The sequence below is a fragment of the Schistocerca gregaria genome, chromosome 4 (assembly GCF_023897955.1).
Source record: "Schistocerca gregaria isolate iqSchGreg1 chromosome 4, iqSchGreg1.2, whole genome shotgun sequence".
Taxonomy (NCBI): Eukaryota; Metazoa; Arthropoda; class Insecta; order Orthoptera; family Acrididae; genus Schistocerca; species Schistocerca gregaria.
Window position 1 is genome coordinate 449,031,666 of NC_064923.1, and position 17,431 is coordinate 449,049,096.

At 41.0% G+C, this 17,431-nt stretch overlaps 1 protein-coding gene across 1 annotated transcript in view; it reads right to left on the reverse strand.

Moving 5' to 3' along the window:
• LOC126365857 (armadillo repeat-containing protein 6 homolog) overlaps positions 1–17,431 on the reverse strand; it is a 104,697-nt gene that overhangs the window by 64,420 nt on the left and 22,846 nt on the right. The window contains exon 2 of the mRNA XM_050008522.1: positions 978–1,620. Coding sequence (XP_049864479.1) covers positions 978–1,620 — 643 coding nt within the window. The remainder of the gene's footprint in view (positions 1–977; positions 1,621–17,431) is intronic.

A 17,431-nucleotide genomic window follows, 5' to 3' on the forward strand; every position in this document is an offset into this window, starting at 1 on the left:
AGATTTTTGGACACAAGAAAGATCTGTTACAAGATGGTGCCAAGGGACATAAAAAGTGGACCAAAAGACAATTAGAGGAATGGGTGGCGGAACCTCTCTGGCAGAATAAAAAAGGCAGCCTGTGATTTCTTCAGGACTGCTATCACTGGTACAGAATCATTCTTTCTTAGGCATGATCTTGAAACAAAACACAAACTCAAGGTAACACACTGTCCAAACACCTTGACTGAAGAAGCTCAAATGCGTAAGTCAGGAATCAGCCCCATGTTCACTTGCATTTTATCAGCAGTATGAGGCTCATTCACAAATTGTTTGTGTCTCTGTAATAAATTGTGAAGCAAACAGTTTAGAATGAAGTCAATAAAATACACATAAAAACTGTGATTCACATAATATCACATAATGAAGACATCCGGATGCTCTACCATGACAATATTTCCATCACATGGCCTTTTCACTCAACCAGGTTTCTTGTTTTTCTTAAGAATGAGAAAAATGGATTTTGATTGTACTCCAGTTCCCTCAGATAGCTATGTCTCAGTAAGAGTACGTCATTCTTTTGAAAACCTTGTGAAAGACCAACATTTGCACATCTCTGATCGCAATATAGGAGGATAATCGAGAACTGAAAGTCGAAAGCTTGCACAAATGTTACACAGAGTGGAAACAGTGGTTCCACCAATTTATAGCTTCCCAAAGGAACTAATCTGGCAACAATATGATTAATGTAAAAGAAATAAATACACAGTATAAAATAATTGTAAAAATAAATAACAGTTGCTACTTTTCTGTCAACCAAAATGTTAATTCAAAACAAATGTATGATCTCCTCTCCCTCTACCATACTAGTACCAAACACACACACACACACACACACACACACACACACACACACACACAGAGAGAGAGAGAGAGAGAGAGAGAGAGAGAGAGAGAGAGCTAGGATTAAAAACAATAATAAATGAAGGAACACTCACTTCTCAGTAAGTCCACAATTATTGTTAGAATTTCATTTGCAAAGCTTCTAGCATGCTCATGAGCCTTCCCAAATTCCACCCTGATGTCATCGTCCACAACTAGAGCTTTTGTGACAGAACATACATCTCTTATCAACAAAGCACTAGATGCACCATTTTCCAAAAACTGTTTTAAAATATTGACTATATCTTGATCAAAAATATTTTGTCTGTTATTTTCATGTTTCAGACAACACTGCTTCGTCCACTGTAAAACCTGGCGTTGCGTGCCTAGGTCAATATGCTCTTTCAGAAATTTGATTATCAAGTTAGTGCCTTTTTCATCTAACAGATCAGGTTGCCCAGTCATTAAGGAGATCATAGCATCAAGTGTTACAAGAGTCACATCCCTGTTTGTTTCATACAACTCCAAAACTTTTATTAATAAATCATAGGCTCCATTTTTCCCAGCCAGAATTTTGTGGGCAAGATCTTTGTCACATTCAGCTTTCAATTCTGATAGTTCTTGGCAAAGTTCAGGCAATTTTGTGTCTGTTTTTAAAAGGCCTTTTAAACGACTAATTGTATGCAATAAAGACTTCTTGGAACTATCAGCAGGTGTATTCTCCATGAGTTCTTTTACTACATTGCTCAAATCTACACCCTGTAAAAAGAGAAGTATGAATTACTAAAGAATGCACAATACCATCATTTTTATATCACACTTACATATATTTATTCTATAATTGTTCTTCAAAACCAAAACCCAAGTTTAAACATGTTTAGGTCAAGAGACAACTAACTAGGAACTACAACAGAAACAAAGCAAAGGAAATGCTACAGTATTCACAGCTTGACAACAAAATACATTTTACACATACGTACAGAATTAATCTCTAACAGTGTTCATATTTTATTCATTTGGTATTGTGTTTAAGTTCCACAGGATTGACCCATTAACACTGATGTTTAAAAACATTACCACTACATATTAAATTTCTCTACTCTTGTAAACTATTAATCAAACAATTTTCTCATTAAGTCCTGTGGTGACAGGACACATTCACCATCCTGGGACATCAGTCTTATAGGAAAGTTAGAGAATAATTATGAAAACTACAGGTGCTAGATACTCAGTACCATTTTTTTCCAATGTACAAGAACATTGTTATGAGTATACAAGTATATTCTCTCTCAGTCTACAAAGTGGGACAGGCTAATGAGTTACCTACTCAAAACAATCTTCTCAACAAAGCACCGGTCATAACAGACTTTATAAAATTGTTAAGGCTTTTGTGGCCACTTGTTGGCAAACTGCCTATTGGCTTCTGTTCTGGGTCTTCAGCCGACATTCATCTAATGATTTTACTGATGTTTCGCCAGCACGAGTGGCTGGCATTGTCAAAGCTTCACCCGCCATTGCCGGTGGTTAACTGGAGCCGAGCTCGCAGCCACAGACTATATGTACCTGGCATGCCAACGTCTGGATAGTGCTTCTCTACAACCAGCACTTCCTTGTCAGAGAATTTTATTACATGGTCAGTCTAACTCAGTGCGTGCTCTGCCATGATCGATTTCTCCACCTGCCCCAACCTGCACTGTCACTTATGTTCTTTGATCCTGGTGTTCATTGATTGTCCAGTCATTCCAACAAACTTTTCCGCATTGTGGCGTCGCAACTAGTGCGAGCGCACAGTTTTCTATCAAATATTTACTGTGAAATGTAGACAGACTGTAAAGTAGCCATCAGATTAGCATATGTGCTGTAGCGGGCAGATTACCGGTGTCCGTTCGTCTGACGTCACGACCATATGGCATGTCTGTACCGTGAGAATGTAAGACCTGTGCGCTAACTAGCCGCGTGTATAACGTGGAACTTTCATCTTTAATAACTTCTAACTGAGGAACCTGAGGAAATTAAAAGTTAATATACTAGTTTCTGTTATGAATAAAAATAAGTCATCCAAATTTGAGCTTTGAAACCTGCATATTTTGGAAATTAGAAAAATCTTACAGAAAACGCAAATTTCTACAATTTTCGAGTCTAAATAAATACCAGTATGTATAGATCACCTTCAGTGACCATCCAACTATGAAACAAAATCACCTTCCGTGCTTTTGTATTTATTTTGAGAATTTTACTTTTAGAAATTCACCTATAACTTTGTTAAAACCATAAATGTTTTGAATTTTTGTGAACAGTTATTTTATATGAGTAGGTGAGAGTGAATGAGTGTGCCTGAGTGAATGAAAGAGGGACATTCGCCATTCTTTGCAAGTGTATAAAATCTAGGTTGGAACTCGCAAGTGTTCAGACGATGTAACCGTGGGAACAGAGTCGCCAGTGGTTCCCCATCTTAGTGAATGTCGGATGTCCAAGAGTGTATGGTATTGTACAAGCAGCCAGAACGTTCGCGAGTATTTAAATAATTTCTGGAAATAAAGTAAAGTCTAGTTTTCCTTTCGGTTTGTTAAATTATACAGTAAATTTTGTGTAACAAGAAATCATGACGTAAATGATTCAGAAGTCATGACTGGTGCGTGCTAGATTTTGGCGCGAGGCGCACCCAAAGAGTTAATTCTGATTGGCTGTGTGATGTGTGAGCCAATGAGATGCGAGGACGGTTAGCAGACTAGGAGAGTGAGTCGCGAGTGGATGAGGGGTCGCGAAGGAACTGTGATCGAGAAGAGACATGCTTGATGTGTCCTCGCGAATAATGTGTAAAATGAAGTCATAAAACGGCTTCATCGGTTCGGTACTGTGCGATTTGAGACTGGAAGAGTCCAGTAACGCGTAGTGTGAGTTTGAGCGAGTTGTGACTTTTCGTTCCGCGAAAGACGCGAGTAACTTTAATAATTAAAAGCGTGGCGGTACTTCGTAAACTTTTACTAAGTGCTTATGGCGAGCATTAACGTTAAAAAACGAACTATTATTGAACATCGACTGCAAACGTGTATGTTAGAAAATCGTCTTGTGTTGCAGTTAAGTAAATTCCGTAACTTTGAAAGCTAATTCTGGCGGGGTTTGAGTGTGGATAGAATTGTGAACTGAACTTTCTTCAAACGTAGATTAGCGGGCTGATGATCAGGCTTAAAGACAATAAAGAGCTTAAATAGAATTACCAACTTCGCGTTCTCGTTTGAGTAAACAATTACTACCATTCCAATAACTCAATTTATTTAGGAAGATTGCTCATAGATTGTATTTCAGCAAACATGTATCGCGGCCTCCGGTGAGCGGCTATTAAATTGCAGTTTCTTCAACACTGCTTTTCTGCAATTTTTCCAGTAGCTGCTATCAGGAGAGGCGAGTGCAGCAACTACCTAAGAAACGAGGTAGGTGGATTTTCTTTCAGGGAAAGGAAACTGCGCGATAAGAGCCTGACCCGTCGCAAGTGGTGCATCGGCCGGGAACAAAAATAGTAAATTCCAGTGAATTTCTAAAAAAAGCAGTAGTGACAATTACCGGACAATACAGAAGTGCTCGCTATGTGTAGGAACTGTGTAGCGTACAAATTGATATCGCCACGTGAATAGGAAGGACAGTGAAAGTGTCCGTGAACTGTAATGTGTTGTACGGAACGGAAGAATTTTTCGGTGACTACGCGCCGATTGGAATAGCAGTCTACGACGGCGTCTGGCAGACGACGAGCTACGGAGACTACGCAGAGGCGACGACAGCAGTGGCAGTTGGCAGCGCTGATTCGAGCGGGGGCCCGGAAACTGGTACAGCATTGCAGTGTATGGTGAACGGACCCGCAGTTTCATCTAGCAGCAACGCAGCACGCCGAAGCACAAAGTTAAGTACAGTGCTTTTGAAAACTTTGTGTGTTTGTGGAGTCAAACTGAGAAAAATGGCTGAGTTTCAACCAAGTGACAAAAAGGCGGAACTAAGTTGTGATAGTGGGATGGAGACAGGGGAAAATGACCCCATGAATTTTAGTTTAGATGTGTCTCAACCCAATTTCAGTAGTAGTTTGACTGATTCATCCTATGTTAATTATAGTTTGGAGTCAGATCCAAATATGTCAGTGCCCAGTGAGTTACAGTTACCCATGCCGGTAGTTAATGTTAATAGGGACATTGTATCAGCAAATGAGGGGGCGAAGGATAATGTCGCCAGTATGCTGATGAATCTATTAACTAAGATGAACGTGTTGGATTCCAATATGTCAAGTAAGATGGATTCCAGTATGTCAAAATTGGAAACTAATATGTCAAGTAAAATGGATTCAAAAATGTCTAAATTAGGATCTGATTTAAGTAATGAGATGACTAAAATGGGCGCTGATTTAGATTCCAAAATATCCGATCTCAGAGACTGTTGGAAGCAAGATTTAGCAGTGCTCAGTAGTAAAGTAAATGTTGAAATACAGCAGGTTAAACTAGAATGTACAGAAAATATTGTTCAAGTGCAAAGTGAATTGACGACACGAATCGAACAGGTTACTGAGGATCAACAGCAATTTAAATCCCATGTTGATGCAGAATTAGATAAAGTATGTGAGCACATAAAAGTGGTAGAGAATTCCAATGAAATTAATCATGCCGCCTTAGAATGTAAAGTAAATGATACCAAAATTCGGTGTGAGAAACTTGGAGAGCAAGTTGTAAATAAGGTCAATAATTTAGAGACTCACATAAGCCATTTCAGTGAAAGTGTGAATGAGCAACTTTGTGGGCATGAATGCAGACTAACCAAAGTAGAACAGTGTGTTTCTAACCATAGTGGTAGTATAATTTCCAGTGGAATAATTGAATCTACCGAGGTTGCGTATGTTACCCACAGACAGTTTTTAAAATTTGACCCAAGTAAGAACATGCACCCCAGAGAATTTTGGAACGATTTTGAAGACGTTTTGCCGAAAGTATGGAGCGATAAACAAAAGATAGGCTTTATCACTTCAAATTTGATGGGAGAGGCCAGAGTATGGGGGAATTTAGCCTCTGAAAAATACGCGAAATTGTCAGAATTTAAATTAGCGTTCTTTGAGGAATACTGGGGAAAGAGAAAGCAGATGGATGTTCTTAATCGGTTCTGGTCGGGAGAGAAGTATGACCCCAAGAGAGAGGGCATCAAACGATTTGTTCAAAGGTGGGTAGCAACTCTGTCCTACCTTAGTAATAAGTTAGAAACAGAACAGATCATATTAGGGGTAGAAAATAAGCTACCGTGGAACTGGAAAACTAAGATCATATCTGCGCCCCGAGATAACATTGACAAGTTCGTACAGTATTTAGAAAGGGTTGAATCCGTCCAAAAGGAAGAAGAAAACATGAGGAGGGAGCATCGCCCGCCTGCTAGGCAGAATGACAATCGCGCGGATGTAAACATTAATAGGATGGGTGTTCAGAGAGGCGGCGGATACCGTGGCAGTTCACGTGGTAGAGGAAGAACATATGTTAACAGGTTCAATGAACGCGAGCAGTATGACAGCGGCCGACAGATGTCAGGAGGTGAGGCGGTCAGCTGGAGGCATAGTGATGACGCACCGCGCTCGGAAAACCATTAATTGTCTACGAGTGTGCTGGCGATCGTAGGCAACAGCGTTTAAAGTTAAATCCGCTGGCAAAACCATTCATAAGAAAGCAGCCTGAACGACCACCTAACATAAATGTTGTTGCTACAAAATTTAGGGAGGATAACGTAAAACAGACAGAGATAGTAGCTTTAAGTCAAGTGGAGGTTAATGAACCAATTAACTGTAAGAATAATCATAAGAAGCCACTTATTGAAGAACTAAGTACTAGTTATAAGGGTAATAATCAGAAAGACATTATGCACAGTAAAACTAATGAAGAGCTGTCGGATAGGGGTGAGAACAGTAATAATGGCAGGGTTGTGACTGTGCTTGATAAGATAATTGATGTTGTAGATAGTTACGAAGAAGAGGATAGATTAGAGGAGGAGGTAGAGGTTAATGACGACGCCTTGGATAGGGTCGTAGAAAAGGAGGTTAATGAGAAAGAGGGGGAAACATTGGAAAAATGTTTTGACTTAGCAATAGTGGATAGGCTAATAGGAGCTGCCACTAGAATTGAGGGTGATAATAAGCATGAAATAAACCCTGTAAGTGTGAATGTGATTGCCACCCAAAAGACAGGCTTCGAAAGGAGAGAAATTGTGCAAGATTTATTGGAGGAAGCAGAACCCAAAATAAATAAAGAGTACTTAGGGCAACCGATAGTAGAGCTAAGAGTATTAAATGAACCAGTTAAATGTTTGATAGATACTGGATCGGAAGTCTGTGCAGTATCCCAGAACTTGGTAAATGAACTCCCTAACAGTAAACAGATTGTTAAGATGCCAGTAAGTGGCTTGAACATTGTAGTAGCAACCGGTAAGACTAAGAAGACAGTAAAACAGGAAGTGTTTCTACCCATAGCATTTAAGGAAGTAGAAATAAGACAGAACTTCTTAGTTATAAATGGACTGAGTGTAGACATATTGGTGGGGGCTGACTTTTTGAATAAATATGAAGGATGGGTGAATTTTTCTACCAATGATGTTATGGTAAAAATTAAGGGTAAACTAATTACTATACCTTTCATCGGTAAGCAGCTATGTGAGGATCCTGAGCAGAATGATTTTCCTATATGTATTTGTAAAACAGAGAAATTCTTGGAGGGCTATAATGAGTACGTGGGCCCATTTAGAATCGTAGAGAAGCCTCACCCAAATGCTTATAGACTGGAGTTTGTGAAATCACATAAGGTGTTAGGGCTTAGGAACATTGTGGATTTGAAAAGATATGTTCAAAAGAGAGACGTGGCCAGGAGTGAGTAGATACCTCAGAGAGCTTTGCACTCTTTGCAGAGCTAAGTGCGTGACGAGCACTAGGTCTCGAGTCGTTTGACAATATTTCTTCCACTTTCTTTTCCGTATTGTCAACCTACCTCTTCTTTCATTCAGAACTAAAATTCTATCGTCTTTCCTTCTTCTCTATCGTAGTTTTAAGTGATAAAGTGTTTAAGTAATGAGTAGGAAAGAACCTCAGTGCAGTATAGGTTAAGCGTAAGGAATGAGTGTAAGAGAAAATCAAAAAGGATTAAGATACCTCAGATAAGTAATAAGTCTCAGTAAAGTAAATGTTTGGCCTAAGGTGTGAGTAATGCCCTTAGAAAGGTAAAATAACTAAGAAATGTAAGAGCCTCAGAAAATATGGTGACGAACATTGAAGCTGTTTGTTAAGTAACAGAACGATATGTTAAGACGTAACATTAAGCTAATGTTTAGGAAAGGAAATGGAGCAGTACAGTAAAACTGTCTGTTCAATGAAGTCAGAGCCTCAGGAGGTGATTTAGTGGTAAAATGAGTAAAGGTACAGTGCAACAAGGTTGACTGTCAAAGGGGTAAAGGAAGTTAAGTTAAAGGGACAGTGCAGCAGGACTGACTGTCAAATGAAGAGAAATATGTGAGAAAAGGAGAAAGAATGAGCATAGTGTTTGGCTAGCTCGATATTAGGAAAAAGTGAGGCTACGAAGGTGAGTAAATAAAAAGCTTAATGTTGGTAACCAGAGGTGGCGTTTGTTGGTAAACAGAGGAGATGTTTGTAAACAAAAGGAAGTGAGGCTACGAATGTAAACAGAGCTGAGGCGACGTTGGTAACTCAGGAGGTGGATGTATGTTAGAAAGTATGGGTAACGAGGTTTCGCAGATTAGTAGGAAACGCTTTAACAAATACTAACCTGAGTGTGTGAAGTATGAGTATGAGAGTTGTAAATTAAACCCGAATGTGACTAGAGAAAACCTGATGTTGACAAGAAATTGAAGTAACTCCAGATATGTGAGATGAGGAAAGTACCCATGACATCGATTCCATTTTTGACCAGAGACACACAAAGCTCCCCAAGTTTGTCGTAGAGATTAGTATAAGGATTGTAGTGTTGATAAATGAATAAGTAAATATGTATTTTTCAGTGTTTAATTTATGATACAGGACTACAGGAGATTGCCTGGAGACAGAATTGTAATATTGATAATTTTGTGTATATTTTATATTGTTGTGTATTGTACAGGAACTGGAGAGTCACCAGTGCTGGCGGAGATTTATTATGTATTTGTGAACTATTTGTAGGAATTGTTTTTCTTAGTATTTCTTATGTAACCATAACTTGTTTGATTATGAGATGAAGAAGTAATTAAAGAGTAAATGTGCCACTTCGGTACTGCATTAGGAAAGTCAATTCACTTTTCACTTAAAAAAAAAAATTGAAAATTGTACATACTGTAAAGTAAATTTTATCAAAAATATGAGACTTTAGAGTCAAGCAGATAGCGCCATTTATCGCTGCTGTAGGTTAAGACGTAGCAGTTAGAAAGGGAACTGAGGCCAGCTGATGTTTCAGGTGCGCCGAAGTAAACAGAGGTGGTAGCACGAGACTTGAAATGGACCTCCCAAGCAGGACCCGGTCGAACTACGAGTGCTATCAAAATCTTAAGTGTAAGTGGTAAAAAAGTGACGCTCACCATAGCGATAGTAGTGTTAGTGTGCGTGTGACGTACATCAAGATAGTATTTAGGTTTGTTTTCTCTTTCAGGAATTTGTAAATAGAATTTTGTAATCTGAAAAATTTTTTTTGAATGATGATAAAAGTGCATGTTTAGATATAAGATGTTTTGTAGGTCGTCAGCCCTAGGTATAAGTGGATGATTGATGTACAGGAACTATAAATGTTAAATAGCTGTTTGAGTAAATCTTTAATAGAAATTTTTTTAGAAAACTAAAAGTTTGTCATGAATGAAAAAATTTAGTTTCCTCAGGAGGTGTGTGGCGTCGCAACTAGTGCGAGCGCACAGTTTTCTATCAAATATTTACTGTGAAATGTAGACAGACTGTAAAGTAGCCATCAGATTAGCATATGTGCTGTAGCGGGCAGATTACCGGTGTCCGTTCGTCTGACGTCACGACCATATGGCATGTCTGTACCGTGAGAATGTAAGACCTGTGCGCTAACTAGCCGCGTGTATAACGTGGAACTTTCATCTTTAATAACTTCTAACTGAGGAACCTGAGGAAATTAAAAGTTAATATACTAGTTTCTGTTATGAATAAAAATAAGTCATCCAAATTTGAGCTTTGAAACCTGCATATTTTGGAAATTAGAAAAATCTTACAGAAAACGCAAATTTCTACAATTTTCGAGTCTAAATAAATACCAGTATGTATAGATCACCTTCAGTGACCATCCAACTATGAAACAAAATCACCTTCCGTGCTTTTGTATTTATTTTGAGAATTTTACTTTTAGAAATTCACCTATAACTTTGTTAAAACCATAAATGTTTTGAATTTTTGTGAACAGTTATTTTATATGAGTAGGTGAGAGTGAATGAGTGTGCCTGAGTGAATGAAAGAGGGACATTCGCCATTCTTTGCAAGTGTATAAAATCTAGGTTGGAACTCGCAAGTGTTCAGACGATGTAACCGTGGGAACAGAGTCGCCAGTGGTTCCCCATCTTAGTGAATGTCGGATGTCCAAGAGTGTATGGTATTGTACAAGCAGCCAGAACGTTCGCGAGTATTTAAATAATTTCTGGAAATAAAGTAAAGTCTAGTTTTCCTTTCGGTTTGTTAAATTATACAGTAAATTTTGTGTAACAAGAAATCATGACGTAAATGATTCAGAAGTCATGACTGGTGCGTGCTAGATTTTGGCGCGAGGCGCACCCAAAGAGTTAATTCTGATTGGCTGTGTGATGTGTGAGCCAATGAGATGCGAGGACGGTTAGCAGACTAGGAGAGTGAGTCGCGAGTGGATGAGGGGTCGCGAAGGAACTGTGATCGAGAAGAGACATGCTTGATGTGTCCTCGCGAATAATGTGTAAAATGAAGTCATAAAACGGCTTCATCGGTTCGGTACTGTGCGATTTGAGACTGGAAGAGTCCAGTAACGCGTAGTGTGAGTTTGAGCGAGTTGTGACTTTTCGTTCCGCGAAAGACGCGAGTAACTTTAATAATTAAAAGCGTGGCGGTACTTCGTAAACTTTTACTAAGTGCTTATGGCGAGCATTAACGTTAAAAAACGAACTATTATTGAACATCGACTGCAAACGTGTATGTTAGAAAATCGTCTGTGTTGCAGTTAAGTAAATTCCGTAACTTTGAAAGCTAATTCTGGCGGGGTTTGAGTGTGGATAGAATTGTGAACTGAACTTTCTTCAAACGTAGATTAGCGGGCTGATGATCAGGCTTAAAGACAATAAAGAGCTTAAATAGAATTACCAACTTCGCGTTCTCGTTTGAGTAAACAATTACTACCATTCCAATAACTCAATTTATTTAGGAAGATTGCTCATAGATTGTATTTCAGCAAACATGTATCGCGGCCTCCGGTGAGCGGCTATTAAATTGCAGTTTCTTCAACACTGCTTTTCTGCAATTTTTCCAGTAGCTGCTATCAGGAGAGGCGAGTGCAGCAACTACCTAAGAAACGAGGTAGGTGGATTTTCTTTCAGGGAAAGGAAACTGCGCGATAAGAGCCTGACCCGTCGCAGCATGTGCATGGTATATGGTATATTCCCGACATTGCAAGTGGATCCCTTTTCTCCTTTGCTGATCCAAGACACTCTTTGATCTCCCTTGTTGGTTTGAAAATCGTCTTAATGCCATGTTTGCGCAATATACGGCTGATTCTGTCCATCGCTCTGGGAATATATGGCAGGAAGGCCGTACCAGACATTTCTTTTTCTGATTCCTTACTTCACCGAGTGTTTGGCTCTGTTACAGTTCTAATATAATTTGTGGAGTACCCATTGCTCATCGGAACACATTCCAAGTGTTGCATTTCATGTCTGAGGTGCTGCGGCTCACATATCCATCCTGCTCGCATTACAAGTCTCGCATCATGTCTCTTTTCTGGCTCAGGTGGTGGTTTGATAGTTTGTGCAGGTATCGGTCTGTGTGTGTCGGTTTTAAATATACGCTGTGTCCCAGGTTTTTGACATCCCTTGTGACTAGCTCATCTAGATATGGCAGTTTTTTGTCCTTTTCTACTTCCATGGTAAATTTTATGTTGGCATGGAAGCAGTTCAAGTGTCTGAGGAAGCCACCGAGCTGTTCTTCATTATGGTTCCACACAACAAAAGTATCAGAAACGTATCTGTACCACACCTTACGTTTGCAGGTCACCAAGTCCAGTGCCTATGCTTCGAACTGTTCCATGAAGAAGTTGGCCACCACTGGACTAAGAGGATTACCCATGGCGACACCTTCCAGCTGTTCGTAGAAATCGCCATTCCCTGTGAAATAGCTCGTGGTGAGACATGCATGGGAGAGCTTTGTGATGTCTTGTGGAAAAATGGAACCGATGTGCTCCAGAGTGTGACTGAGTGGCACTTTCGTAAACAAAGAAACAACATCAAAGCTGACCAGGATGTCATTTGGTGTAAGTTTCAATTTCTTCAGCTTCTCAATGAAATGTCCTGAGTTCTTCATGTATGTATTGGTTTTCCCCACATGTCACTGGAGCAGAGAGGCCAAGTGTTTTGCCAGTTCATACGTTGGTGAGCCAAGAGCACTAACAATCGGTCCCAGTGGAATGTTGTTCTTATGGATGTTGGGAAATCCATACAGCCGAGGTGGTAGGGCTTTTATGTTGCACAGGTTTCTCTGTATGTCCACCAGCAGAGAAGATGCCTTGATTAATCGATTCGTATTCCATATGATATGCTGCGTCGGATCTGCACTTAGTTTTCAGTACACCGTCGGATTTAATACATCTCGGATCCTTTGCTCATAATCCTTGGTCTTCATTACGACAGTCGCATTCCCCTTATCAGCAGGCAGTACCAGTATACTCTTGTTGGCGTTGAGATTCTTAATGGCTTGTACCTCTTCTTTCTTCAGATTGCAAGCTGGTGGTTTCGCTCGGGGCAGTATCCTGGCTGTTTCAGTGCTTTCTCCTCTAACATTTCACAAGGAAAATGGCTGTTTCAGTGTTGGTAATGATGTCCTCCATAGGTGTAGTTCTCGGGATGATAGCGAAATTCCCTCCTTTTTGAAGAACAGACACTGCCTCTTCAGTCAATTGTTGTTCAGTGAGGTGGACCACTGTGTGTGACATGTCGGGAATCGCCTTGTCAGTCTGCTTCCGAGATCTTGCAAACTTTTTCTTCTGTCACTCAGTGCAGCACTCGAGTTCGTTCTGCATGGTCCTGTGAGTGATGCTGACGATCTGGTCCCAGTCATCTTGATGCATTCTGCTACTTAGTTGATAGAAAATATCCAAAAGTTCCTGACCCGTTCTTGAAAGTCTCTCCATGTTGTATGAATTCACTCACGAAGAAAAGCTCATTCCAATCTGACGTATATAAGATGTGCTTGGGCGAAGGTGAATAGGCGGTTACATTCCAAGAACTTTGGTGTAGCACCTTCATCTTGGCACCACGACAGAAAGATAACAGAGGATATAAATCGCACTTTCATCTTCTGTCACTGGTCCAGGCGTCCGTACAATCTGCAAATCTCCTTCCCATAGAGGCGTAATACAAAATTGTTTAGGCTCTCGTGGCCACTTGTTGACAAACTGCCTATTGGCTTCTGTTCCAGGTTCTTCAGCTGACATTCATCTAATGATTTTTCTGATGTTTCGCCAGCACGCGTAGCTGGCATAGTCATATCTGCAACCTCCATTGCTGGTGGTGAACTGGAGCCGAGCTCAATGCCGCAGACTATATGTACCTGGCGCGCCAACATCTGAGGGCTTTTCCGCTGTCATTTCTGGTGCGGTTCTCCTCTTGCTACCTGCGACGGTCATTCACTGCACTACGGGAAGCCGAGATCCATTTACCTTAAAGCTTTCCTCATTCTTGTTGAAACTGTTCACGTGTTTTTGTATTTCTACAGCTTCTCTGAACAAGCATGTTAGAGCTTCTCTAAACCACAGACCACAGACAATGGAGGGTGAAGCTTTGACAATGCTAGCCACTCGTGCTGGTGAAATGTCAGTAAAATTATTAGATGAACGTCGGTCAAAGATCGCGAAACAGAAGCCAATAGGCAGTTTGTCAACAAGTGACCATGAAAGCTTTAACAATTTTGTATTACTCCTCCATGGGGAGGAGATTTGCAGATTGTACCGACGCCTGGACCAACGATGGAAGAAGATAGCGCGATTTATGTCCTCTCTTGCTTTTTTGTCACGGGGCCAAGATGAAGGTGCTACACCGAAGTTCTTGGAATGTAAGCTCCTGTTCACCACCGCCCAAGACCGTCGTACCTACGACAGAATGGGGCGAGCTTTTCTTCGTGAGCGAATTCATACAACACGGAGAGACTTGGCAAAAACAGGTCAGGAACTTTTGGACATTTTCTATCAACTAATTAGCAGAATGCATCGAGATGACTGGGACAAGATCAACAGCATCACTCACAGGACCATGCAGAATGAACTCAAGCACTGCACCGAGCGACAGAAGAAAAAGATAAAAGATGCTCGAAGTAAACCGACAAGGCGATTCCCGACATGTCACACACAGTGGTCAACCTCACTGAACAACAACAGACCAAAGAGGAAGTGCCTGTTCTTCAAAGAGGAGGAAATTTCGCTATCATCTCGAGAACTACACCTACGGAGGACATCACTGCCAACACCGAAGCAGCCATTCAGACCCTTCATTCACAAATGGCAGAGGAAATACGCACTGAAACAGCAGGATACTGTGCCGAGCGAAACCAACAGCTTGCAATCTGAAGAAAGAAGAGATACAAGCCATTAAGAATCTCAACGCCAACAAGAGTATATTGGTACTGCCTGCCGATAAGGTGAATGCGGCCGTCATAATGAAGACTGGAGATTATGAGCATAAGATCCGAGAACTATTAGATCAGACGATGTACCGAAACTAAGTGCAGATCTGATGCAGCATATCACACGGAATACAAATCAATTAATCAAAGCGTCTTCTCTGCCGGATGACATACAGAGAAACCTAGGCAACACAAAAGACCTACCACCTCGGCTGTATGGATTACCCAAACCCGTAAGAACAACGTACCACTGAGACCGATTGGTAGCGCTCTTGGCTCACCAACGTATGAACTGGCAAAACACATGGCCTCTCTGCTCCAGTGACATGTGGGGAAAACCAATACATACATGAAGAACTCAGGACATTTCATTGAGAAGCTGAAGAAATTGAAACTTACACCAAATGACATCCTGGTCAGCTTTGATGTTGTTTCTTTGTTTACGAAAGTGCCACTCAGTCACACTCTGGAGCACATCGGTTCCATTTTTCCACAAGACATCACAAAGCTCTCCCATGCATGTCTCACCACGAGCTATTTCACAGGGAATGGTGATTTCTACGAACAGCTGGAAGGTGTCGCCATGGGTAATCCTCTTAGTCCAGTGGTGGCCAACTTCTTCATGGAACAGTTCGAAGCATAGGCACTGGACTTGGTGACCTGCAAACGTAAGGTGTGGTACAGATACGTTTCTGATACTTTTGTTGTGTGGAACCATAATGAAGAACAGCTCGGTGGCTTCCTCAGACACTTGAACTGCTTCCATGCCAACATAAAATTTACCATGGAAGTAGAAAAGGACAAAAAACTGCCATATCTAGATGTGCTGGCCACAAGGAATGGCAAAAACCTGGGACACAGCGTATATTTAAAACCAACACATACAAACCGATACCTGCACACAAACTATCAAACCACCAGTCGAGGCAGAAACGAGGCATGATTAATACACTCGTAATGAGAGCAGATTGAATATGTGAGCCATAGCAACTCAGATATGAAATGCAACACCTGTAAAGTTTTCTGATGAGCAATGGGTACTCCACAAATTATATTAAAACTGTAACAGAGCCAAACACTCGGTGAAGTAAGGAATCAGAAAAAGAAATGTCGGGTACGGCATTTCTGCCATACATTCCCAGAGTGGTGGAGAAATCGTTTGTGGCAGAGCATGCACTGAGTGAGACCGACCACGTAATAAAATTTGCCAACACAGAAGTTCTGGCTGTAGAGAAGCACTATTACACACTCTTGTTCAGAGAAGCTGTAGAAATACAAAAACACGCAAACAGTTTCAACAAGAAAGAGGAAAGCGTTAAGGTAAACGGATCCTGGCTTCCCGTGCTGCAGCGAACGACTGTCGCAGGTAGCAAGACGAGAACCGCACCAGAAATGACCGTGGAGAAGCCCTCAGCCTTTGGCGTGCCAGGTACATACAGTCTGTGGCCGCGAGCTCGGCTCCAGTTCACCACCGGCAATGGAGGGTGAAGCTTTGACAATGCCAGCCACTCGTGCTGGCGAAACGTCGGTAAAATCATTAGATGAACATCAGCCGAAGAATCCAAAACAGAAGCCAATAGGCTTTACAAAACTGGTACTCGCATCATCAGCAGGTATGTCTGTGTTACAGTCATCCAAGGCTTTTGGCACTGTTGACCATAAAATATCACTTAACAGACTAGAAGTGCTAGAAATAAGAGTAATGGGTAATGAATGGTCCAGTCATATCTGGTAAATAGAGTGCAAAATCAAACAATGAAATATCTGGTATGCCAGCAACCTGCATAGTTCTTTCTCCTTCTCTCCTCTCCCTAGCTCCCATCCCCTCAGCACAGCTACGGCCCTCCCCCCTCCCCTTCCCAAGCACATAATAACACCCAGCAGCCCACTATCCTGTCCCCATCATATCTCTTCACAATCCTATAGGCACCACCAGCGTTTCCCCTCACCCCTACATTGTGATAACATCCCCTCCTTGCCCCACCCCTCTTCTTTGCCCATCAGTAGAGAAGACTGTATACCTCAGACACAACCACAATCGTGCCTTACTGTCCAGAGATGACAGCAGTTGCATGTGTGTGTGTGTGTGTGTGTGTGTGTGGGAGGGGGGGGGGGGCGCACTATTGCCTCTGAAAAAAGGATTATATCTAACAGCCTTTTATCAAAGAACTTGCCTACATGTTGTACATTGGGCGTACAAGGCAGAGAGAGTTCACGCTTCAGGTAATGCCAAATTTTCTGTAAAACAATTACCAGGCTCACATCACATCAAGTGCTTCTCAGAGGATTATATTAGGATTAATTCTGTTCTTAATATATGTCAATGACTTTCCAAGCAATTTAGTCACGGAAAAAACATCACAACTTCCAACTGAGAAAGCAAATTAAATCCTTAAGTATGTTTACAATTGGGCAGTATGTACTAAATTATCAATATATAAAGAAAACAAATAGCAAAAGTTTCATTATACATCTACAGACACAGCAGAAAACAAAAAACTTTTAGGGATTAATATCAGCAGCACATTATGTTCTTAGGTTCCTCCCATCCATCTGTACTGCCTTGCCTTTTCTGGGAATCAACTGTATATAAACTGCAGGCAGGGCCCATAACAATAATAGCTGAAAATAGTAGTCAGCCTCATTATCAGGAAATGTTCTACACAACTGGGCATCTCCACTGCACTGAGTGAGTTAATCTACCATCTGTTATGCACATCCAGA